General features: G+C 39.1%; 3 protein-coding genes across 4 annotated transcripts in view; 2 read left to right on the top strand and 1 right to left on the bottom strand.

Annotated features, from left to right (window-relative positions):
* The window catches only part of gckr (glucokinase (hexokinase 4) regulator), a 30752-nt gene extending 22666 nt beyond the window's left edge, over nucleotides 1–8086 (top strand). The window contains exons 16-18 of one of the 2 annotated variants that reach the window (XM_073928113.1): nucleotides 89–238; nucleotides 3125–3259; nucleotides 7576–8086. In XM_073928113.1, coding sequence (XP_073784214.1) covers nucleotides 89–238; nucleotides 3125–3259; nucleotides 7576–7716 — 426 coding nt within the window. In that variant the 3' untranslated portion in view covers nucleotides 7717–8086. The remainder of the gene's footprint in view (nucleotides 1–88; nucleotides 239–3124; nucleotides 3260–7575) is intronic. The other variant, XM_073928114.1, reaches the window with a different exon arrangement.
* The window catches only part of fndc4b (fibronectin type III domain containing 4b), a 90663-nt gene that overhangs the window by 56793 nt on the left and 9101 nt on the right, over nucleotides 1–24769 (bottom strand). The gene's annotated exons all lie outside the window — the stretch shown is intronic.
* Nucleotides 11014–24769, top strand: part of si:ch73-340m8.2 — a 32675-nt gene continuing 18919 nt past the window's right edge. Inside the window, exons 1-5 of the mRNA XM_002665144.8 lie at nucleotides 11014–11361; nucleotides 20860–20981; nucleotides 21111–21277; nucleotides 24011–24170; nucleotides 24518–24673. Of these exons, the coding sequence (XP_002665190.3) occupies nucleotides 11057–11361; nucleotides 20860–20981; nucleotides 21111–21277; nucleotides 24011–24170; nucleotides 24518–24673 (910 nt within the window). The 5' untranslated portion in view covers nucleotides 11014–11056. The remainder of the gene's footprint in view (nucleotides 11362–20859; nucleotides 20982–21110; nucleotides 21278–24010; nucleotides 24171–24517; nucleotides 24674–24769) is intronic.

Below are 24769 nucleotides of genomic sequence, written 5' to 3'. Positions count from 1 at the left end.
CATCATATAAACTAGTCCCTGAAGCAACAATTTAGATGAAATATATATAGCTGCATAAGAATAATACACCTAATATTTTATTCAACAGACACAGCGCTGGGAGCTTTCAACCAAATGGTGTCTTAATGCAATCAGCACAGGAGCTCATGTACTGAAGGGAAAAGTCTACATGAATTATATGATAGACCTCAGAGTGACTAACAGCAAGCTGTACAGGAGAGCCATCAGTATATTACAGGTATATCAGTGATGAATGCATTTAAGGTCCTGTGAAGTGCTTTGATATGTGCAATTTCTTTTATTTGATGTTTGACGTAATCTCAACTAAAACATGAATAGAGGGTGGGGAATATAGTACAGGTTTTCTGTAGATTACATCAAGTCAAATTTAAGACATTTAGGACCCTTTTAAGACCATTAAGAATGACTTTTTAGACTTTCTTTTCTAACAGCCTGGTATTACAGGGCTCGAAGTTAACTTTTTACTTGGTAGCACCGGTAATACCAACTTCAAAATTTAGAAGCACCAGAAAGAATTTAGGAGCACTGCAAATTGTATATTGTACACTAATATGTTGTACACTAATTCTGTAATGACATTGATATTTGCGCAATAATGCCAAAATGAATGTCCAATATTTAAGGGTGCTTTCACATCTGTAGTTCGATTCATTTGGTCCGGATCAAGGGCAGTAAATGATACATTGTTGCATTTTCTGCCGTCTTTGGGTCGTTTTCACACCACACTGCTGGCTTTGGTCCGAACCAGTTGAAAAGAACCAAAATGCAGTCATCTGACAAAATCCACATCCCTCATTGGCCAGATGTTGTTGAACATAGTTCCTAAACTGCTTATCGATTGGTCAGAATTCATGTGCGGGAAAATGCCAATGAACTCCGGCAAGTAAACAAACCGGCAGACACAAAATGTCGCTTTTTACTATGGAGGGACGACTGCGCTGACTGATTGTATGCCTGCTTTAGACAAACTATACATTTCGAGAATGAAGCGCCATTATCAAGCAGGGGGAGTTCTCGAGACCTACCTGAACTCGGAATCCGAGGGGAGCCCCGGGCTCAAGGATCTCACAAGCTCAGGGCTCTCAGGGCACGCCAAACACGCTTCATAATCAATCATCAGCTTAGGGTGAACTCTTGAAATATTAATGATGATGATGACGACAATAATACTAACAATGAATTTCATTTCTCATTTATCGACTAAAAAAAGTCTTTATGAAAAATAGATCTATGGTTTGCATCAAACAAAAATGAAGCATTGCAGTAAGAAATATCCATTTTGCACTATTGTTTTTATATGCATGTCAATTTAATAAATAATATTTCTGCTACAAAACAAACAAAAGACTATAATAAATCATTCAGTTCAAGGATGAAAGCTGAAAAGCAGTCATCAGTAACTATTTAGAAAAATAATAGGCATCTCAAAAAAGAAAAGTCTCACTCCTACCAGTTTTGTTTTCAGTTTGTGTCATTTTAAAGCTCAGTCTCGTTATGTGCATATTTACATTTTTTTGTGTTTGTGGGGAAAAAAAAAGCAGGCGAGTCAGCTGAGCTGACCCAATATGATTAGGGCAGAGCAGGATTCTCACAATAACCATCTGCCCAATAACGTTCTTTGTCATACACATGCTTCTTTGGCGATGATGTATACAGTGGCCATTTGCGCTGAACACGCAGTGAATGCAACGCATCGAGATTCAGGCCATTAAACAGCCGAACACTCGGTTGATCTCTTCTTGCAGGTCAGAATTAATAGTTATAGTAGCTCCTTACCTTTAAAAGAAGACAATAGTGTTTTGTTTTATCACAGCTCTGAGTGGTTGAGCTCAAGTGCATCCAATGAAAAGCATCCTGAAGGGGGCGGGGCATGTCAGATACTAGAGAGCATTTGATTAGTCGAATTTAATGAGAAACTGAAGTATGAACAAAAAGAAATGTTGATTCATTTAGGCAGAAGTCACAAACTGCAAGCTTTGAGTATTTATTTCAGGTTTATATCTTCTAAACCCAGATTTTGTTAATCTTGTCGAACACATCAGTTCAAAGATTTCTTTACAATTAACATTCATTCATTTTCCTTCGGCTTAGTCCCTTTATTCATCAGGGGTCGTCACAGCACAATGAACCGTCAACTATTGCTGCACAAGTTTTACACAGCAGATGTCCTTTCGGCCGCAACCCAGTACTGGGAAACATCCATACACACACACACTCATTCACTACGGACAATTTAGTTCATCCAATTCACCTATATTGTGCATGTGTTTGGACTGTGGTGGAAACCGAAGCACCCAGAGAAAACCCACGTCAACATGGGGAGAACATGCAAACTCCACACAGAAATGCCAACTAGCTCAGCCAGGACTCGAACCAGCAACCTTCTTGCTGTAAGGCAACAGTGCTAACCATTGAGCGATGGTCCTGCTGGTCATTATTGTTCATTCATTCATTTTCTATTCAGCGTAGTCCCTTTATTAATCTGGGGTCGCCACAACGGAATGAACTGCCAACTTATTCAGCCTATGGTTTAGGCAATGGATGCCCTTCCAGCTGCAACCCAGTACTGGGAAGCATCCCATACACACTAATTCACACACATACACTACGGCCAATTTAGCTTACCCAATTCACATACTGTATGTCTTTGGACTTGTGGGGGAAACCGGAGCACCCGGAGGAAACCCACGCCAACACGGGAAGAACATGCAAACTCCACACAAAAATGCCAACTGACCCAGCCGAGGCTCGAACCAGCAACCTTCTTGCTGTAAGGCAACAGTGCTAACCACTGAGCCACCGTTCTGCTGGTCAATACTGTAATCATGATTGTTAAAAATGATTATGAGTGGGTCTTATATGACCAAAATATTTAATTGATTCACTTAAATGTATATAAAATCTTTTTTTTTCTGTAAATAAGGTTGCTTTTTCTCCAAATATACTGTAATTATGAAAGTGTTTTGAAAAAAAATTGCATACTCGCTTCATTTTTTAATGATGTCCATGATGTCTGACTAATTTAAACTCTCGGTTTTTAACGTAAACCCCTGTGTGTACTTCATTCCTGATGGTGGTTTTAATAATATACTCTCACTGTCAGCGGTTTAGCGGCTCCTCCAGAACAGACTGTGAAAGGGCTCTACTGAGAGTCATCTACAATACAGATGATCTGACTGAAGAAACGAGACAAGCTGACATCCACAAACACACAGATGCAGCCAACAGACGGGATCAAGTAAGAACTTGTTTTCATACTTTACACGTCTGTGCTTGGTGACGGAAGTAATAAAGATTTAATTGCCGTCAGGTTACACAACACCTGTTGTAAAAGGGTCCGATTACACTTTCAGCTTGCATTACTAATGTTCAGTGTTGGGAAAAGTTCATTTCAAAAGTATTAAAATCATGTACTTATTTAAAAAAGTAACTAAATGTTCCTTAGTGTAAGCACTAAATATGAATGATGGTACACTGAAAAAAATAATTGATTGGATTTAGTCCATTTTTCAAGGTAAGTGTCATGTCATGTTCATCTGCTTTTCCGGGGCTGGGTCGCGGGGGCAGCAGTCTTAGGAGAGAACTCCCTCTCCCCAGACACTTCCTCCAGCTCCTTCAGTGGGATCCCGAGGTGTTCCAGGCCAGCCAAGAGACATAGTCCCTCCAGAGTGTGTCCTGGGTCTACCTGAGGCCTCCTCCCGGTGGGACATGCCTGGAACACCTCCTTAGGTAGGCGTTCTGGAGGCATCCAAAACAGATGCCCGAGCCACCTCAGCTGACTTCACTCGATGTGGAGGAGCAGCACCTTTACTCCGAGCTCCTCCCGGGTGACATAACTCCTGATCCTGTCTATAAGGGTGCCACCCTGCAAAGGAAACTCATTTCGGCCGCTTGTATCCGAGATCTTGTCCTTTCGGCCATGACCATAGATGAGAGTAGGAAAGTAGATTGACCGGTAAATCGAGAGTTTTGCCTCTTAGCTCATTTCCTCCTAACACTATTAGGACACCTATATTTCACTAAAAAGTGTAAATTGGTTGTTTTTGCGTTATTTCAAGCAAATTCGTACTTCCGGTTTGAAACGAATTATTTAAGCTGCGTCACGGTCATGACATAATATCGTTGTATTCCAGCGTGCAGACTGGGCGTCTGTGCCAGAGTGAGTCTTATTACGTCTTACAGTGTGATGCATTAATGCATGAGTAAGGCTTGGTTCAAACCAATCAGCGCGCTCTATTGTGCTTTAACTTTAACCTCGTGTAGGGTTTTTACCGCATTTAGTGACCGGAATAACACGCGCGGCTTTCTGATACTACCTGCCGTGTGCATCTAAGTTTCTGGGAAATGCGGAGGTTTTTTTTCTCTCATTCGCCGTGCGGTATCAAACATTGCATGAAAAATACACGCTTAGAGCAGATCCTCGAATCTAATATCTCGTGTGTCGCGAGGGGCATGAATAAATTCCCTGAATGAAAGAGCCAAACTGCAGTTAAAGTCCACCATTTAATAATTTAGCAAATAATTTGACTACAGATGTCCATGTAGGTTAAACACCATCACTTTCTCCTGTGTGTGTGTGTGTGTGTGTGTGTGTGTGTGTGTGTGTGTGTGTGTGTGCGTGTGTATTTTGACTCTGAAACTGGCGCGTGCCCAAATAGACACTCCCACACCATCCCACTTTTCTTCCTCCGACACTCCCCCTAAACAGAGCTGGACACGCCCACTTTTCTGACTTTTTCCAAAGTAGAGGTGTGAAAACACCCTGCTGAAACGAGGGGGTTTCATGGCCCTTTAAACTTAGCAAGTGAATACACTGTCAAAAACATTCTTACAGTCTCAGGTTTTTACCTGAAGCACATTAACTTTTCTAGTCATCTCAATTTACGTCAATCAAACTGACTTAATTAAGTTAAACTTTGTTGAAACCTTATTAACCTATTAAAATAGTTTAAATGAACATAAATATATCTGTTCTTTTTGTCATTAACTTTTTTTTTTTACAGTGTAATGCAGAGGTCGCGTTAGACTTTCACATTGTCTGTCATTTTGACGAAAAGGGTTGTAAAAATTCCGTCATAACCTATTATTGATCGTTATTTAATTTGCAGACTTTCTAATAGCTTTTTTCATTCATATCTTAACAATGAACTTGCACGACGAGCATATAGGCTAAATTATTCATTTACTTATTTGATAATTGAACAAAAACTCCTATCTGCCTTAACTCATATCTTCCTCCTGCATCGACCTGACCTGTGAGCTTGCCTGTGCGTAATCACACGCATCAAGGGAGACTGATGCAGAGGCAGTTGTCATTAAATTCTGTGTCTTTGCCTCGGAAAATTGACTTCTCGTGACTAAAGACCAGAATTACTAGCCCCACTTCAGCCAGCGTTTTGTAGTTAGGACACATTTCTCCTAAGGAAGTGATCATTACTGAATGTGGGATTTCCCGATCCTGCAAGCACTTGTTTCACCGGGAAAAAAATACTACAGCACACGCTTCTTCAGCACCATGCAGGGCACGGCTGCACCCAGGGCTGGAGCAAGCTAAACTGCCGCTCTAGGCAGAGGATGATCATGCCGCCCTCAACCCCAATGTGAAAGTGAGGTGTCGCGGACCTCTTTTCCAGCGCACTATGCGCGGATATAACTGAGGACGCGCGGGTGCTGAGGGAGGGAGGGAGGGAGGGAGGGAGGTGTCGCGGACACTGCGCTCTCTATTCTGCCACCCTATGCGCGGATATAACTGAGGATGCGCGGGTGTCGCGGACCTCAATTCTGCCGCCCTATGCGCGGATATAACTGAGGACACGGTTGGTGGTGAGGGAGGTGTCGCGGACATAACTGAGGACGCAGGTGGTAAGGGAGGTGTCGCGGATGCCGCCCTCTCTATACTGCCGCCCTAGGCGGCCGCCTAGGTCGCCTCTATGGACGCGCCGGCCCTGGCTGCACACCTCTTCCTTCGGTAGTGCTCACAACGCACTCCAAAGCACCTGACCTCCTTGGTTGGCCGGTAACAGCTGTTGGCGACTGAGGATTTTTGCAAGTAGGTATCGCTGCAGCCAGGAGACCTGCAAGTGGGAGGGATTACACCACAAGTAGGTTGGGTGACCTCCAAGTGGGAGGGACTTAAACCACAAGTAGGTTGGGTTTATCAAGTTCTGTGAGGTTGGGTTTAGGTGTAGACGTTCATAAAACACAACAGGTTACTGTGAAGTTGGGTTTAGGGTTAGGTGTACACATTCATAAAGCACAATATTTAACTCTAAATACAACCAAATAAGGTTTGCACAGCCCACTTGGAGTTCCAAGGCCCACCCACTTGGAGCTGGCTCCGACCTCCGTTTATACCAGGGGTGGCCAATCCTGTACCTGGAGAGCTACCTTCCTGCAGATTTCAGTTGCAACCCATAATCAACACTCCTGCCTGTAATTATCACACATATAGCAACTGAAATCTGCAGGAAGGTAGCTCTCCAGGAACAGGACTGGCCACCCCTGGTTTATACCCTTCTCGAGTTTTGTCTGTATATTCTTCACCATCCACTGCATCACTTCCTCTTTTTTCACCATTATTATTAATATCACAACTATTTGGCCGTTAAAAGAAACTTCTCACACTCAGCTGCTGTGAGATTTTTGCAACTGTACGCACACAGTGACAAAGAGGAGACAAAACAAAGGCAATCGCCATCAGCTGGACAAGAGTGGGAATTACAGTTAGCTACAAATTACAATAGATCCCCTCAGCATAATCTGTCAAAATGACGGGTCACCTTCAGATTTTTCCGTCACTGCTGAAAAAAATCCGTCAATGACGAAAAATATTCGCTTAACGCGACCTCTGGTGTAATGGCATAATGCCATGAGATGGCTCATGCAGAGTTAAAAGTCCCTGTGGATACACACCTTTTTGGGCAGGTGTAAAATGTGTAAGTGATACATGCAGTGGACATACTGTAGAACACCTACCATTGTGCAATTAGATGCACTGGTTGTTATCTGATAAAAAGATACCTTGGAATTTTGTGAATGAAGATTAAAGTATTCCAGACAGCCGTGTAATAGACATTAAAGTCCGCATGAACCAGAAGCTGCGACTGCTTTTTTTCATATTGTGACGCAGTTCCTAGAATCTGAATATTTAATGAGAAAGCAGTGGGCGCGGCTTGTTTTTTCTACTGCGAGCTGATTGGAAGTAGTAATGAAGGCATTTCATTCAGAAAGATGAGAATAAGATTTGGGGAGAGTTATTACAAGCTAGCAGACTCCTGCTCACCATTTCTGTTTGTTGTCAAAACTGACAGTTGGAGGGGCGTGGTTAAGTATGTTAGCCACGCCCAATACCTCTGACTGACGTAATCTGAGATTTTAACTGAAAACAAACAGGTGGTGCAAAGGGCAAATTATTTTTTTAAATGACATGCACGGATTAATTGTTCACCACAAAACTAGCTAAGAGAACTAACAAAATCAATAGGGTTAGTTTTGATTTCATTTGTACTTTAGTGAAAGCGGTGTTATTTATCCTGACATGTTGTTGTCTGTCAGGTGGTCCCGACGGCTCTGTTGATGCTCCAGTGTGGCTGTACTCTTGCTGAAGCTCAGGATCATTTAGAGGGTCATCCAGTGATTCGAGATGCAGTGAGCGCCTGCTTCAACTCCTCCAAATACAAGACCACGACAGACTGAACACACAAGTACAACGAAGCAGAACTATCACACACCTTCATTCATACGTCACACAAATGTACAATATTTGGTCCCAATTTAAAGATTCGAATCAGCATTGAAGAATGTGTGACTCAGGCTTTTTTTCTACATAATTTGCAAATGTAATACATTATTAAGAATGAATTAATACATTTTTATCCAGATATAATTATAAGTAAATTCATTTTGTATGACATTGTCATGATCACCAGCGATCTAAAACAACATAGATCGCTGGAAGACACCCACAAGCGCTAACGGACTACAATCCACCATTTCATGGACATGTTTGTCCCTGTATTGACCACTGCTTACCTGACCTCGCTATTAAACCTGCATGTGGATCCGCGCCTCTGTTGTCAGCATCACTCTCCAGGTTACAGAGCTATTGAATCATTGACTTCTCCATCTAATTCTAGATGCATGCCTGCCTCAAAAACAAATACAACACAATGATCCATAAATATTGTACTTATATATCCTTACATTTATGCTCTGCAACACATTTAATATTACATCAAATACATAAATTTGAAATAAAATTATGACCTACATATTTCTGAGACTAAACACATATAGACTTTTTAAGGATGGTAAACAATAACAATGGTCCTAGCGCATTTCCTGTTTTATTTTTTTAATTTCCACAGCTTCCAAGAACACAAGCAGGTCCACTTAATTAAATAATGTTCTGACAGCTGTTTTAATGTTATGATTGAATTGCCTCCTGTTGCATTTATGACGTAGTTTGACAACAAGCAGGAAATGTTGATTGCTAATGACATCACCACATTGAAATGCTCTATTTACAGTACACACACACACACACACACACACACACACACACACACACACCAATTAAAAAGTAAACAAGTAAATAGCATTGATTAAAACATTAAATAAGGTTTATATAAACAACTCTTGAGTTTAAAAAACTAACAAAAACTGTATACAGAAATTACAGATAAAGTGGAAAGCAAAATTTAAAAAATGACAAGCAAAAATCCTTGATTTTAAGGCCCAATCCCAATTCTACCCCTTAGCCTTTCCCCCTCATATTGCGCCTTCAAGTGAAGGGGAAGGGGTGTGCCAATTCTCTAGCTTGAAAGCATAAGGCTAAGGGGAAGGGCTAGATAGTCCTTTACAGTACGCTAAAATCAGTATGCGAGCCGAGAAGTATGTCCGAATTTATAGAATTCAAAAATCAGTATGCGAGAAGTACCCGGATGACTTACTACTTCCGGCAAGATTCTGCAGTGCGCATCCCACGCACGCTGCGTTATCCCATGATGCCCCGCGAGAGAATTCATGAATGGAAGTGAAGTGATGCAACTGACGCAGGTAGGTCACGTGACTATGACAAAATGGCGGATGTAGTACGCCGGAATTCCATTCCTGGTTTTCAAATTCATACTGTAAAGAACGTTCTTTTCTAACAGCCGAGTAGTATGTTTAAATTCAAATGCAGTACCTATGAGTAGTAGGCAGTTTTGGGCGCAGCCTCCGATTTTCCAGAAGCACACTCGACACCAAGAGGTATGAAAATTTCCCAAAATACGGAAGCTACAACGACAGCATAGCATAATTAGTACAAACAGGCCCATGTTTTTATACACTCAAAACGGTGTTTGTTTTACAGTCATGCTTTAAAAAAAAAAAAAGATAAAAACGGATAAATTTGTATATATATATATATATATATCTATAGTCCTGTATAGTAGTCCCACAACATTCTTTCACATCTGTCACTCGATGACAATCGAATACCATGTCAGAAAAGTCTAGTCGCTGGGAATGAGCTTTTTACAATGTCTGCTATAATGTTAATGTTGTTTTCTTTTGTTTAACTAGATAAATATTGCCATGGTGTAAACTCATAGTTGTAATCTTATTGCCATGTTATATCGTTATAATACATGATATTGTTGCCTTCAGTGATTTTCTGAAGGTAAATATTAAAAAATAGCACAACTGGAATAACTACAGCATTCGCCAGTCTGACCTCATATGAAGCAAGAGATCGTGATGACCTGTACTGCTGTCCCATTTCTTAGAGGTAAATGTTGAACCCCTTCCTCTTCACTCTCGGTTGTAAGGGCTAAGGGGAAGGGGTGAAAAATAGAATTGGGCACAAAACCAACCCAAGCTCATTCTGGAAACGTAGCCCCACGGACGTTTCTGGAAACCGTGATTTACGTGGCCGGAGGTACATATGGCCGCGTTTAGTTTTTTTCGAGCGAACACTACAGGGCGGTGTGACGCCGCTCTGCTCCTACTCTTCGCGCTCGCCGGCTGACGGCTCGCTTCCGTGTGGAGGGCTTTCCCGCTGCAACCAGTTTGTCCACTTAGCTCGCAGCGTTAAGTCGGCAGAGTGGAGACCCGGAGGAGGAGGAGCCGGCCACGGGGATGACCGGGATCGAGTCAGGGGAAGAGCTGTTCCAGAAATCAGGTAAAATGAAAAACAGAATCCAAAAAATAAGGGTGAGAACGCGGCGAGATCCGACAACGCGGTCAAAAAAAAAAGACAAGGGCTTTTGCTTTTTTTTTCTGGACGGCTTTTGCAAACCATCGCTTGGGTTTAGGGAAGGAGGAGGAGGAGGGCGACCGGGTCAGCCGATTGGCCGGCCGCCCGGTCAATCATTCAGTCGATCAGCCAGTCAGTCGGACGGACGGTCGCTCCAAAGCGGCCTCCGGCGGCTTTTCACGTGAGAACAACGCGGGCGCAAACTAACAAGAGGCATTTGAGAAGAGAATAAACGCGCACAATGGCCTCTCGCGGATCCGCGAAAACAAAAACTGCTCGAATACAAACCACCCGGGATGTATTTCGCGGTCTGCAGAATCGTCTGCGTGGCTACGATTACACAATGAGCCTGGGTTGCAACCCAAAACAAAAACTCCGCGAATACGTACCTCCCGGGATGTATTTTGCGGTCTGCAGAAACGTCCGCGTGGTTACGTTTCCATAATGAGCCTGGGTCGTACAAAACAATGGTTATGCATAAACCATGCACTGTCCATGATATTCCCCTCCTTTTATAACGGTGGCCATTTCAGGTTGCTTGCCTACAAATTACACCCAACAAAACAATTGTTATCCACAAATTAAATACAATGCACTGCCTTTTGTTTTTAGCTGAATAAACTCAACCCAATGACATCAGGGAAATTCTGATCTTTTTTTTTCACCAAAAACTTCCTTAACCTCCTGACAGTAACTAGAGAACCAGTCTGTCTGCAGTGTGTAGTGAACAAGTCATGCCACTCCGCCATCAGTCTGCAAGAGTGAACACAACGCAAGCAGATATGACTGGTGAACATGGGGAATTGTGAATGCAAACCTAAATGCTGCTGTCCATGCTGTCCGTGCTGTCTAACAAAAGACCAGCAAGCGTCAGTCAACCGCGACAGAGTCTACACTTCAATCTACAGCTATCCTTCACGCACGATATGGGACCTGAATCTCAGGAAAGGAGATATTCTGGAAGTGACGGGAGAAACTGAGTACTGGCTGTATGTTAGGAGGCGAACTGCGAAAACTGACAAATCGAAAAGCTTCATTGAGGAACATGGTTACGTTCCTAAAGATTTCGTCAAGCCGCTGGACAGCGTAGAGGCCGAGCCGTAAGTCCTGCTGGAGATTTTGTTCATAATTTGTGAGACTGACTAATGTATCGTACAGCGTGAACTCATGCTTGTTTTTTTGAAACCTGGCCATTAATGAAATTGGAATGCGGTGTTTCCAGTTTCACAAGTTCTGCTGAAGTTTCTGCAGTGCGATGAGTGTTTGTTTTTTCTAAAGAATTGATTGTAGAGATTGGGTTTTGGATGTCGCTGACAGAAAAGCTGTGATTTTGGCTATTATAATTAAAAGAAATATTAGAAAGTTAAAATACTAGAAGTGATCAAGTTTTTATTTAATTAAAAGGAAAAGAACACACTCTTTCATAATAATTGAACACATTTTCTCCAAAATACTTATTACTAAACATATTATAAAAGGATTGTTTTATTTTTTTGTTTACCATCTCATAAAATTAAAAACAAAGACTGCATAAATTTTGTTGTAGTGCATATTTTTTTTGTTTGTTTGTTTTTATTTTACAAATAAATAATAGTTGTAATAATAATACTGTACCAATAACAACAAATCATAAAAAAGGCAAATATTAAAATATATTTATAGAGGAGGTGGTGACCCTAATGGATTTTTCCTAGTAGTCATTAAATAAATCAATTAATTGAGCAATTTTATAAATATATTATTATACATAAGTAAAATATTTATTTTTGCATTTTTGATACCATATAGTACTAAAAGCAAAAGACTGCATAAATATTGCTGTACTGCATATTTTATTTTAAAAACAATTAAGTAATAATACTAATAATGTTAACAACAATAAATCATACAAAACAAATATTTAAAGATAATTAAATAAAGGGGAAGGTAAGCCTAATGGCTTTTTCCTGGGAGTGATTAAATAAATAATTAAATTTAGCAAAGTTAATTTAAAGGTGCAGTAGGTGATTGTCTACAGAAGCATTGTTTGTTGTGCTGATTGAAAGTCTCTTCACAGTCTAATAGTATTGATTAAAGTAAATGATCTAAATGTGTTTATATGTATTTTTATATTTTGGGTAAGGCATGAAACTAAAAAATGTTCATCCAATTAAACAGAATCGGGCCGACATCTCTCATAATTCAGATAAGTAGCTCACTCTGTCTGTCAGTAAATGCGGATTCGAACAACTGCGCAGCCGTGTGAACGCAGCTCTGCCGAACGCCGCGCGTTCACAAGAGAGAGCACGCGCATGCGATCGGTAAAAACCTGCTAAATCAAAACTTTTTAAAAACCTGAATCAATATTGGAGTTACCTTTGCATGCTGGAGAAGGGATGACACAATGTCTGAAGGATTTCTCTTAGACAGGTAATGCTCTGTTTTAAAACTTGTTTTAGCTTCACACAGAGCTGATGTAACGTTAGATGATGTTGTTACAAATGGGTTAAATCTTCACAGAAGTGTTGTTCAGCCACTAAAATCTTCTGATGAAAGGTTGATAAGACTATTTTCAGTTTCATAAGGACCTTTTACAGCATCGATAATGTAGATTTGAATTAGTTTAACAACAAAACACAAGTAAATACCGCTATTCCACCTAGTCTCTCCCTATATTGTTTACCATGCAACTAAATATTTACTCTGAAAAAGCATGTCAATTTGGCTTGCACGCTGCCGGACAAGTACTAGTCGCTTTTAACACATGAGAGAGGGTTCTTTTGCTGTGCTCGTGTTTAAGGAGGTGTGGCTCTAGACGGCATGGAAGGGACTGTGACTCAGAGATTTATGCTAAGCTGTTAGCATTGTGGAAGATCCCCTACTGCACCTTTAAGGTTAGACATGTTGTGTGTTCAGAGATGCTCTTCTGCAGACCTCAGTTCGTAACGAGTGCTTATTTGAGTTACTGTTGCTTTTCTATTGACCAGTCTGGCCATTATCCTCTGACCTCTGGCATCAACAAGGCATTTACACCCACAGAACTGCCGCTCACTGGATATTTCCTCTTTTTCAGAACATTCTCTGTAAACCTAGAGATGGTTGTGTGTAAAAATCCCGGTAGATCAGCAGTTTCTGAAATACTCAGACCAGCCCGTCTAGCACCAACAACCATGCCACGTTCAAAGTCATTTAAATCACTTTTCTTCCCCATTCTGATGCTCGGTTTAAACTGCAGCAGATCGTCTTGACCACGTCTGCATACCTAAATGAATCGAGTTGCTGCCATGGGATTGGCTGATAAGAAATTTGTGTTATTGAGCAGTTGGACTGGTGTACCCAATAAAGTTAACTTTACCAAATCTTCAAATGGAAAAATTAAAAAATAATTGATTAATATACAATACAGTGGAACACAAATTAACACATCGTGAAGAACGCTGAAAACCTGTGAACATTGGCTTCCATATTATAGGACTGCAATGGTTGTCAGAGGTATAAGTGTTGTGTAACAGAATGTGAAGACCGGATTCACATCCAGCTCATTAAAGAGAAGTCAAAGCAGGAATGGGTCAATCTAGGAGCAGAAAGCAGTATACAGGGGTAATCCTCAAAGTGTAATCTAACAGGCTAGGGCACAAAGGCAGCACCGTACATCCAAAAAACAGTCCAAAACTAATACACAAACATACCTCGCAGGCAGGATGAGGAAACAAGAACTAGTGATGCTACATTCAAAGCATTGAAGCTTCAAAACCTTTACGAATATTTGTTTCAAATCAGTGGTCCAGAGCACATATCAAATTTGCAAGTTCATGTAATTTCAGCAAACATGGTAAGTGGTTACATTCCAAGCCTCATTTTTACCCGAATAGTTCAAGAACAGGTTCAAATAGCCACCACTTCTCCCCGACATACTTAGTTTTAGGGATGCTCATTTCAATGAATTTTGCAAACCGACAACTGACGCTTGTTAATCGAGTATTAACGGTTAACTGGTCAGATTAATGTTAAATTATTATTAAATTTAATAAGAAATTGACAAGTCTATTTTGTGTCTGACACATTAAATATCACATTTTAAAAACACTAATTTATTTCAACATGCGAGCATATTAATAACAGAACATACGAGCATCTTCTCACACCTGCAGTGTTTCCAAAAGCATAGAAAAACAGAATAAACTTAATAAAATAAATAGGCCTGATCTAAAAAAATTTCAATTAAATGATTAATTTACATTACAAACCGAAAACACTGACTGAATCAATTTTAAGAACTGGCATAGTTTTTTTTTTAAATTTTCAATCATGTTTTTTTTTTCTTCCGTCAAATAAAAATAGCAGACTACCTCAAATCGCTCGCTTCACGGAAAAAATGCATTTATTTAATGCCCTTTTTTAATTTTTAATAGAAATCATTATTTTAAAGATTACGTCTTGATATATGGTTTCCTCTCTCACTTGCGGTTCAAGTGTGTACGCTGCAGGTGATGAAAAGACAATGACAACGTGCGCAAATGTTGACTTTTTGTAAACAGTTATGTTTTTTAAATATCATATTGCATTAATTTGCATACATGCTTTTTAAGCTGTAAAATGAAATCTAAAGCCTATTTGTTGTGTTTATGATGCTGATCCAGGAGGCGATCAGCATCAGCGCTGGTTTGGCATCAACTCGTCTGTATCAAACAGCAATATTCCTCCTCCATTTTGCTTCTTTGGCAAGTATGTCTGTAGGCACTAGGGTTGGGCCGACAGACGAGGCCATCGTCGATCGGCGATGGCGGACAGACACCACGATGCTGAGCCGGAATCGCGATCCTCTGCCCCACCCCCGTTGCAAATCAGCTTGCGAAAAGTACACACTCAGGCCCCGTTTACACTAATAAGTCTTAGTCAAAGTCTGCCTCAAAGACAGTTGGCTGGTTCCTGTTGGTTGTGCACCTTTTTTACCAACCAAGTTTGTCGACGCCATTATAATGACACAGATCACTCTGCGTATTCATGAGTCCCGCGGAAAAAGTTATTGACAGGTGGTAATTTGTGTGTAACTTATCTTAATTTATTTATGATTTAGTTATGAGTAAAACAAAGACCATGCGGGTCAGGTAGTTAAAACGGTAGGCTACAAATAATTCATTCATTATGAAGTAATTAATACTTCATGAATAATTAATTCACCGCCGCCCATGACGACGATGCTTTCGTCCATCACGATGTTTCATATAAGACATCGTAAATTGCCAAATTAGTCGACATTGCCCAACCCTATTAGGCACGTGTGGTCATCCGTTATCATCCCGCGAGTTAACAAATGTGTGTTGCAGTTGCGCAAAAACACGTTTTTTCTGTTCCAAAAACATGAGGCGCACACACTGCCTTTTTGGTTGACAAGGAAAAAAGAAGTGTGGAGCTCTTTATTATGTCACTAGGAAACGACTGAATCACCTGCATATTGATTGTGCAAGAGTGTTGCTATCTATGATGTTACAATTGTAATATTTAATAATATTGTGATATTCAAGATTTGTAAAGTTATACATATCTCTAGAGATCTTAAAACAGCGAGCACTAGTCTCTCCCTTTAAAAGTTCTCTGTAGTTGTCTCAACACAAACACTGCTGCTCTGGGATGAGCCGCGCGCAAAACACTTGCGGCCATTGGTAAACCATTCAAAAGATGCCCCTCTTAATTAAAAAAGTGCATTCGGCCTCTTATGCAGCCAAACTCTAAAAATATATAAAATAATATTTTTAAGCGTTTAACTGATACCATTAATCGGTTAAAAACGCACCCTTTCAGTTAACGGTTAATCAATCATTTATAGCATCCCTACTTTATTTACCGAAATTTCCCATATTCATTTCTAGCTAATACATTTATTACACAATGTGTCACTGCCACATTTTTATATTGTTATGTTATACCAGGGGTGTCAAACTCAATTCCTGGAGGGCCGAAGCCCTGCACAGTTTAGTTCCAACCCTGCTCCAACACACTTACCTGTAGGTTTCAAACAAGCCTGAAGGGCTCAATTAGTTTGATCAGGTGTGTTTAATTAGGGTTGGAACTAAACTGTGCAGAGCTGCGGCCCTTTTGGAACTGAGTTTGACACCTGTGTGTTATACAGTAATCACATACTGTACCACCAGAAAACTAACCTTATGATTGCATATAAACAGATTAGTCTACAGCAGGGGTTCTCAAACTTTTTTCATCAAGTACCACCTTAGAAAAAATTTGTCTCTCCAAGTACCACCAAAATTAGTAGTATTGAAATACAGTAGCGTAGTAGACTCGGTAAAGCAGCTACAACTCTGCACAGTTAAAAAATCATGGCAGATTACCTCAGAAATATAGGCTATATGTCATATATGGCATATTATATACATCATTTTTGGTAAACTTTGAAATGTGAGAAGCATGTACAAGACATATTTCATTCCTCCGTGTACCACTAGAAGGAAGCCTGCGTACCACTAGTGGTACACGTACCAAAGTTTGAGAACCACTGGTCTACAGTATGAGGAAGTTGCTATTTAAATCTTATCTGGCACAAAAATAAATAAATAAATAAATAAATAAATAAAAAAATCACAGTGTCATCTGTAATGAATCTGCTTGATTTACACTCTTTGGCCACCAGGTGATATTGTGTACAAATGAAGCCTCGAGAAATGAACCCTTTTGTGAACCACTTGGTTGAAATGCTCCAATGCTTTATAATGCTTCCTCTCGCCATCACTAGTTTCTGCAATCACTACAAGGAACACACTCGGAAATGTGAGTAACAACTAAACAAGACTTCGCAGCGAGTGAGTGAGGCTTATATAGTCTGGATGATTGTGAACAGGTGTAACATAGGCAATAGTTCAGGAAATGTGCAACAGCTGTAATGGGGGGATTGGTGTAATGCACTGTGGGAGGTGTAGTCTCGATGAATGGCTGAGATGCAGGATGAAGTGCCATCTAGTAAACCTTGTGGCAATTCTAATGTTAACCAACAACAACTCAATTAAAGCTTGTGAATTAGTTTTTTGTTTCACAGTCCGTTTCCACTGCAGTGTCAAATCTGTGCTCAATGCTTCATGCAATGGTACACTGCTCTGAGGCATGTCTAATTTATAGCTGAGCATGCCTGGTTTAATCAGGTGGAAGACTGTGTGTTTACACATTGATCACACGTGCAAAGAATGATCAATGCACAAACACACAGGCATACATGGTTGTGTAGACTGAAAGTATGAAGTAATGCATTATCATAGTATCCTACATGTAAGTGATTTCAGCTCAGTAATCCAGTTCTGCAAACTCTCAGAAAAATGTCAACATTTTGCCTTGCCTAATTTCACAGCGATTGGTTGCCGGCAGGCATTTTTTGCTTGACATTTGCATAAAGTCTGCCAACACATATTAGTGAATCAGCATGCATTTAATAATCCTAAAGAGGTTATGTACTAATTAGTTTATAAAGCTTTCCATTTTGTTGGAATGCAGCGAGTGCACTATTCTGTGCTTCTGAATGGCTGTTATTAAATTTGTATTGTGTTATCATGTTTGGTGCAAACCGCCAAATTGCTTATCACTGCAAATCTCCTCACATTGCGTGGTGTTAGGACACAGAGTTGCTATGTAATCTGCTCACCTAATGTTTACATTTGTAATATTTAGAGTATATCCTATTTAACAACCTCATGTGGAGCTTTGAATTTGCGTATCATTTCGGAGTCTGCTAAAGTCCACCGGAGGTCATATTTCGGTCACGGATGCATGCTTTGAGATCCTTCCTGACTGAATGAATTAAATACGCCGTTTTCCACTAATGGCCCGTTTCCACTGAGTGGCACGGTACGGTGCGCTTTTATGGCCGTTTCCACTGTCAAAGTTTACCTTAAAGCAACCGTCCCTTACCACTTTTTGGTCCCCCTTTGCAAAAGGTACCAACTGGCCCAAAGGTTACCATTTGGCAAAGCAAGACATGCAGCTGAACGCTATTGGTTTACAGAGAAACATCACACGCAGAAGCAGGAGATTGAAAACAATTTAAAAAAACACAGCCAAGACATTACATCGTAATACGTAAGCCATGGTCGACCCGAGCTCAACCAAACCTTGTTGCCACCTTGATGTACAGCCACAAACTAAAGAAGAACAAAATCTGCTGTGTCCTGTTGTTGTTTTACGAGCCCGTCTAAAGCGTGAGTGGTTTCACATTCTCCAGAGAGCTTGCAGCGCATCTATATTTGAAATAACAAACTTTTTGTGCTCATATTAATAACATGCTCGTGATCATTGAAGCATTTTGATATCCGATCATGTAAGAAGCGACTTTTCTTCAACCTAAAAGATGAACAAACTGCCATGTTTAACTATTATCATCAGCTTATGGACTATTATGGACTTTCTAACAAGAGGCTACATGTGCTGCTGAAGATTAAAGACCTATATGAGAGGTTTGCTCTGACTGTGGGCTATATTTCCTGTTGTTTTTGAACCCAAACAAGACCTAAATGTATGCTGTGTGTAGTTTTTCTGTAATTGCTAACATATCGGAGACTGTAAGGTGCTGTATGTGTTCATATATGTTGCATTTATTTATTTATGTTATATAATTGCAGATAATACAGTACTTTCACACTGTCATTGATCTGCAGTTATAATCAAATCATGTTTATAGAAAAGTTCGTAATAAATATTTATACATGAATTATTTATGTAAGGCATCCGTTTTGTGAGAAGTGCTTCTCATATGATATGTAAATGACCTGTACAGCTTTACTTTAGACATCTCCTAGAGTAAAAATTATGTTGTCTGAAACTTTCTGTCATGCAACATGCTCACCAAAAGAAGAAGATCTGCGCGCTCTTGAAGCGGCTTATATTTGAGGGGGCGTGCAAGAAGTTTTGTGCACGAGCAGAGGAAATCAGCGCACAAGCAAAGAGATCAGCATGCTGTAGGCTATTACATAAATGCGATCTCGACTTGTAATCATGACATTTGTCAATGAGAAATGAAATTACGCCACAGGTACTTGGTAGATCTTTGTTTTTAAAAAAAGGCCTGCCGCCACAGCTGGAAAAAATCCTAGAGGAAACACTGTATTACGGTACCCTAAGTAAATGTGTATGTATGTATGTATGTATGTATGTATGTATATATATATATATATATATATATATATATATATATATATATATATATATATATATATATATATATATATATATATATATATATATATATATTAGGGGTGTAACGATACACTCAGCTCACGATACGATGTGTATCACGATATAATATTCACGATTCGATATGTATCACGATATTTGGAATAAAAATTTTAAATTAAACTGAAATGCAAATTTTACCAAGTAAACTATTTTTTATGTATTTTTTTTGTTTCAACTTGTTAAACTGAACCTTCTTTAAGAAAATACAATACATTCTTTAAGAAAATAAAACAATTTAAAAACTTCTTAAAAATATTGTTGAAATGACAGAGACAAAATTAAGGAACAATTTAAGTAAAGGTGCAAAAAAATAAGCTTTCTATTCAATTGAATTTAACAGTAAGAGCTTAAGGCTTTGCTTGGTCACTTGCGTTTATTGTTTGTGCAAAAAAAAATCCACATTTCCATGTATTTAATTCATATTTAATTAAATTAATTTAGAGATATCTCTAATTACAATTGTGACTAGTCAAAACTCATTTAGAGATATCTGCAAATATTTTTCAATGGAAGTCAATGGAGGAATATGACTAGTCATAATATATTTGCAGATATCTCCAATCTGATTTCGTACTAGTACAATTGTAATTGCAGATATCTCTAATTGTCATTCTGACTAGTCGAATTATAATTAATAAGAGATAAGAGATATCTCTAAATATATTTATGGATAGTCAGAACAAAGGTTTAAATGCTAAAACGGCTTGCCATACGCACGCGTCTATCATCCGCCCTCTGTAGTAACAGTTCACGGTCAGCTCACGTCATGTGTGATTTTGCGGCGGGAACATTATATGAAGACAGAATGATATTTTAGGGTGAATTGTACCTTATAAATACAGTATGTGACTCTTTCAACAGCATTAGGAGGTATCCCTGTCGCTGTACAGAGTATGTAAATCACTGAGAAGACTTTAAAACTTAGGATGTTTGACCCAGTATGCGTGTCAAAAAGCGGACGAGTCTAAAGCAATGACTGTACAACCGAAATGTTGCCAGACGTCTGATTTTGAGAGGATGGGTCATCCACTATTGCAGCTCCACTCATCTTGGTCTGCTAACATTACTGCTGCTGCAATCTGAACTCACGTGCGACAGCAGGTGGAACGTAGCTCACGTGCAAACAGCTCAACTAATAAGAGAAAACGGACGTCATATCGTAATCAAATCATCATAACGCCACGATGCATATTGTGACATTTTTGCATCGCAATAAATCGTACAACAATAAATCGTTACACCCCTAATATATATATATATATATATATATATATATATATATTTTTTTTTTTTTTTTTTTATTGTATTTAATACGATATGAGAATGACACTTCTTTTACACTGCACACAAACAAATAAACTTAACAACTTATATGGTTTGATTTTCAGATGGTATTTTGAGAATGTTAAAACGCGTGTAGAGGCCAAAAGATGCCTGCTGAGACCAGAGAACAAAGAGGGAGCGTTTCTCGTCTGGAAATGTGATGAAAATAATCATTATTATTTATCAGGTAAAGTACATGTGATTTACACACATCTAAAGGATTGTTATGCACTCGAATAGAGAAATGAACAAACTATCTCTGAACTTTCAGAGTAGTGTATTTTTGTAAAACTAACTAATGTTTTTTTTCTGAAAGTGAAAAATGGCCCTCATGCACGACATTACCGGATCAAGCAGGGAGAAAACGACCAGCAGTTTTTCCTCGTTCATCACACAACCTTCCAGAGCCTCCGCAAGCTCATCGAGTTTTACTCCAAACATGAAGGAGGACTCTGTGCCAAACTTCATGAAGCCTGTGTGAAGGTCAGTCAGTTTTAACAGGGGTTGTTCACTTGGTGTTAATTATAGCTCAAATGATCACCCTGAAAAAATGATTAATTGGATTTACTACATTTTTTTAAGGTAAGTGGTTGCAAACAGTTTATTTGGGCTGTATTTAAACAAACACATTAAGTAGAACATTACAATTATTTGTTTAAATTCAGCTCATGGAGATTTTTTGCAACCACTTACCTTAAGAAAATGTAGTAAATCCAATGAATCATTTTCATTCTGTGCATGATCGATTGTCAATTACATTAATAATCAATTAATCATTAACTACAGAGCAAGATAACTTCTGCACTGTACAAAAAAGCAGGGTTCCACATAATTCATTCATGCTGTCCCAACACAAATCAAGTTAACTTAACTAACAAATACAATCCAGAATTGTGTTGTTTTAGCTTATTTTAAATAAGTAGTTTGAACAAGCAGCAAAAATCTTTTTTGTTTTGAGTGTGCAGCAAATATACTCCTGAGACCCAAATAATTTTTTTCTTTTTTTTTTTTCTGTAATTTCCTACATATTTTGGGTTAAAAAAAAAACGAATCTACAATTTAGAGTTTTTACATTTTGTTTTTATTATTAAATTTACAGCATGTCCACTGTAGTGAACCACAGGACCGTTTTAGTTCGAAATGACAGCCAAACTCAGACAACAAAACTGTACAGGATATGGCTGTAAAGGGGTTATTAAGCCATTTTTTTCCTTTTGTATTGAAAGTCCTGAAACAGTTTGGTCTGAAAGAGAGCCGAACTCAAAAAAAGAAAAAAAAAGTGATGTTAATGCAAAACAAATTTAACATAAAAGCGGTTTAAAACTGATAGTCATTCTCAAATTGTCTGATTGTCAGACTCTAAGGGTGCTTTCACACCTGCCTTATTTAGTTCGATTGAATTGCACTAGAGTTTGTTTCCCCTTTTGGTGCGGTTCGTTTGGGCAGGTGAGAATGCAGCAATTGAACTCGAGTGCGCACCAAAAGCGGACCAAATAAGCGTACCGAGACCTGCTTGAAGAGGTGGTCTCGGTACGCTTTCAAACGAACCCTGGAGCGGTTCGTTTGTGGTGAGAATATGATCCGTACTAAAACAGGTCCAACCGTAAAAAGTACTGCGCCTGGACTAATTCAGCTGCCGTAGGCTGATGCGCTGTGCATTATGGGATATGGAGGAAAAATATGTGTTGACAGCGCTTTACCAACAGAGAGAGAGAGAGAGGGGAAAACATTACCTGATGGATCGTTGGTAATATTTCCGCAAGATGACCATGTTGCAGTTTAGCTAAATTAATTCACGCATCCTCCTGAAGTGACGAGCGATGCATTAAACACTGTTTTCCAGCCGCGCTTCATTCTCGAAATGTACAGTTTGTCTTAAGCAGGCATTCAATCAGTCAGTGCAGTCGTCCCCAGAGTAAAAGCGACATTTTGTGTCTGCCGGTTTTGTTTACCTGCGGGAGTTCACTGGCATTTTCCCGCACGTGAATTCTGACCAATCAATAAGCAGTTTAGGAACTATGTTCAACAACTTCTGGCCAATGAGTGATGTGGATTTTGTCAGATGACTGCATTTTGGTTCGTTTCAACTGGTTCCGACCAAAGCCAGCAGTGATGTAAAAACGACCCAAAGACGGCAGAAAATGCAACAATGCATCATTTATTGCGCTTGGTCCGGACCAAATGAAGCGAACTACAAATGTGAAAGCACCCTAAATCAGAGTCTCCCTCAACTATCTTATAAAGAAACATCTCTGCTTCAGTTCTGCCCCCTAAAACATGCAGTCATTAATTACATTAAGATGGTCCTGGTGTCCAATATAGTGGACATTTTAAAAAAGGATATTTTAAAACACAAACAAGTTAACCGCTTTGAAAGCTAAATGTATTGTTGCTGACACTTTCATAAACAAATATACATGTAATAATAATAGTAAAAAACATTTAAAAAGCTACTTTTTACATATCTCTCTTCTTCCCATAAAATGTGCTTGTTTGTATGCCGGCCATTTTGGATGAAGTGTAAGAAGTGGTTCCTAGCATGCCAGCCAATCAAATAGCATATCACTAGAAAGACCAGGTGGGTGTACAACAGGACTTGACAGAGTAGCTCAAAAAATTCATAGAAAATTCATGAAAACGCAATGTCCACTACAGAGGACAAGTCAATGGACGGGGATTTGAGGCTCTTATGTCATTCCTTTTTTTTTTAGCATGGAAAATACTCTTTTGCTGTGAGCATCTGATGAATCTCCATCTATAAAAGGTTGGCACTTAGCCTTATGGAGAAACTACCATTTGAAAATGATGATAAATCTATTCTACAAAATATAGGAACCATTCAATTAATCATTTGGGCAATATTGTGCTGCACAACAGGATTTGCTAGATTTCTTAAACCTTGATTAACATGATTAACACACTCAAAAACTGAGCTATTTTTCAATGATTGCAATTTAGTTTGGATTTCTGACATAATATATTTTTATTAGACAAAGAGATGTGCTAAAAATAATAAAAGGGCTCATGTGCATTTCCAAATTGTCTTAAAAAACTTGTAAACTCAAAATGAGTTGAATGAATTGTCTCTAAATTCATGCTTAATTGACGATGAACTGATCGCCTATTATTACTCTGTCATCCCTGGACTGAACCAACAGATTAATGAAGTTACTGCATTTAATTTTGACTCTGACAATCTGCCCATTTCTGTTGTAGCTGGATCAGCCGGTTCCTCAGACTCTGTCATTTGACAGCAAATGTGAAATAGACAGAAGTTCACTCACCAAACAACAGAAACTCGGCAGCGGGGAGTTTGCAGACGTGTGGCAGGGGCTTTGGAACAACACAACAGAAGTAGCCATCAAAGAGTTCAAGGGTGATCCACTTACTGTACATTACACACAAACTATAAACACAAGAGCTTCAATCAGAGGATCTCACATGGGTTTACTTCAACTCAGTCCCATTGATTTCCCTGATTAATTTTTATCAAAATGTATATTTTGTTTATATGTATGGGGGGAAAGATGATTTATGATAAAAAAATAGCCGCAAATCTTAATATTTTTATGTACAGTATTATCATTTTTGCCTGCTAATCCAATAAAAAAAGTGTCTCATTTTGAGTTTGACATTTACCAATTATGAACCACTGACTCAAATTTGTATCTTGGACTATTTTATGATGCAGTTATACTGATATCTATACCATTTTACTTGCAGGTGTCAATTATTCAGACATCCAAACAGAGATTGAAATCATGAAGGACCTGCATCACGAGCGCTTGCTGAAGCTCTACGCTGTGTGTACCACAAGTCAACCAATGTGTATAGTCACGGAGCTCATGAAAAACGGCAGCTTAAAGACATTTCTATTACGTAAGTGTAGTCAATCATCTAAAAACACAACAGATGGCTTTACTTTAATCCTGATTCTAACTGATAAACTGATTCTAACCTAAAACTATGGCTGTG

The sequence above is a fragment of the Danio rerio genome, chromosome 17 (genome assembly GCF_049306965.1).
Source record: "Danio rerio strain Tuebingen ecotype United States chromosome 17, GRCz12tu, whole genome shotgun sequence".
Classification (NCBI taxonomy): Eukaryota; Metazoa; Chordata; class Actinopteri; order Cypriniformes; family Danionidae; genus Danio; species Danio rerio.
The sequence above is the reverse complement of the archived record's forward strand: the minus strand, read 5'-3'. Positions and strand labels throughout refer to the sequence as shown.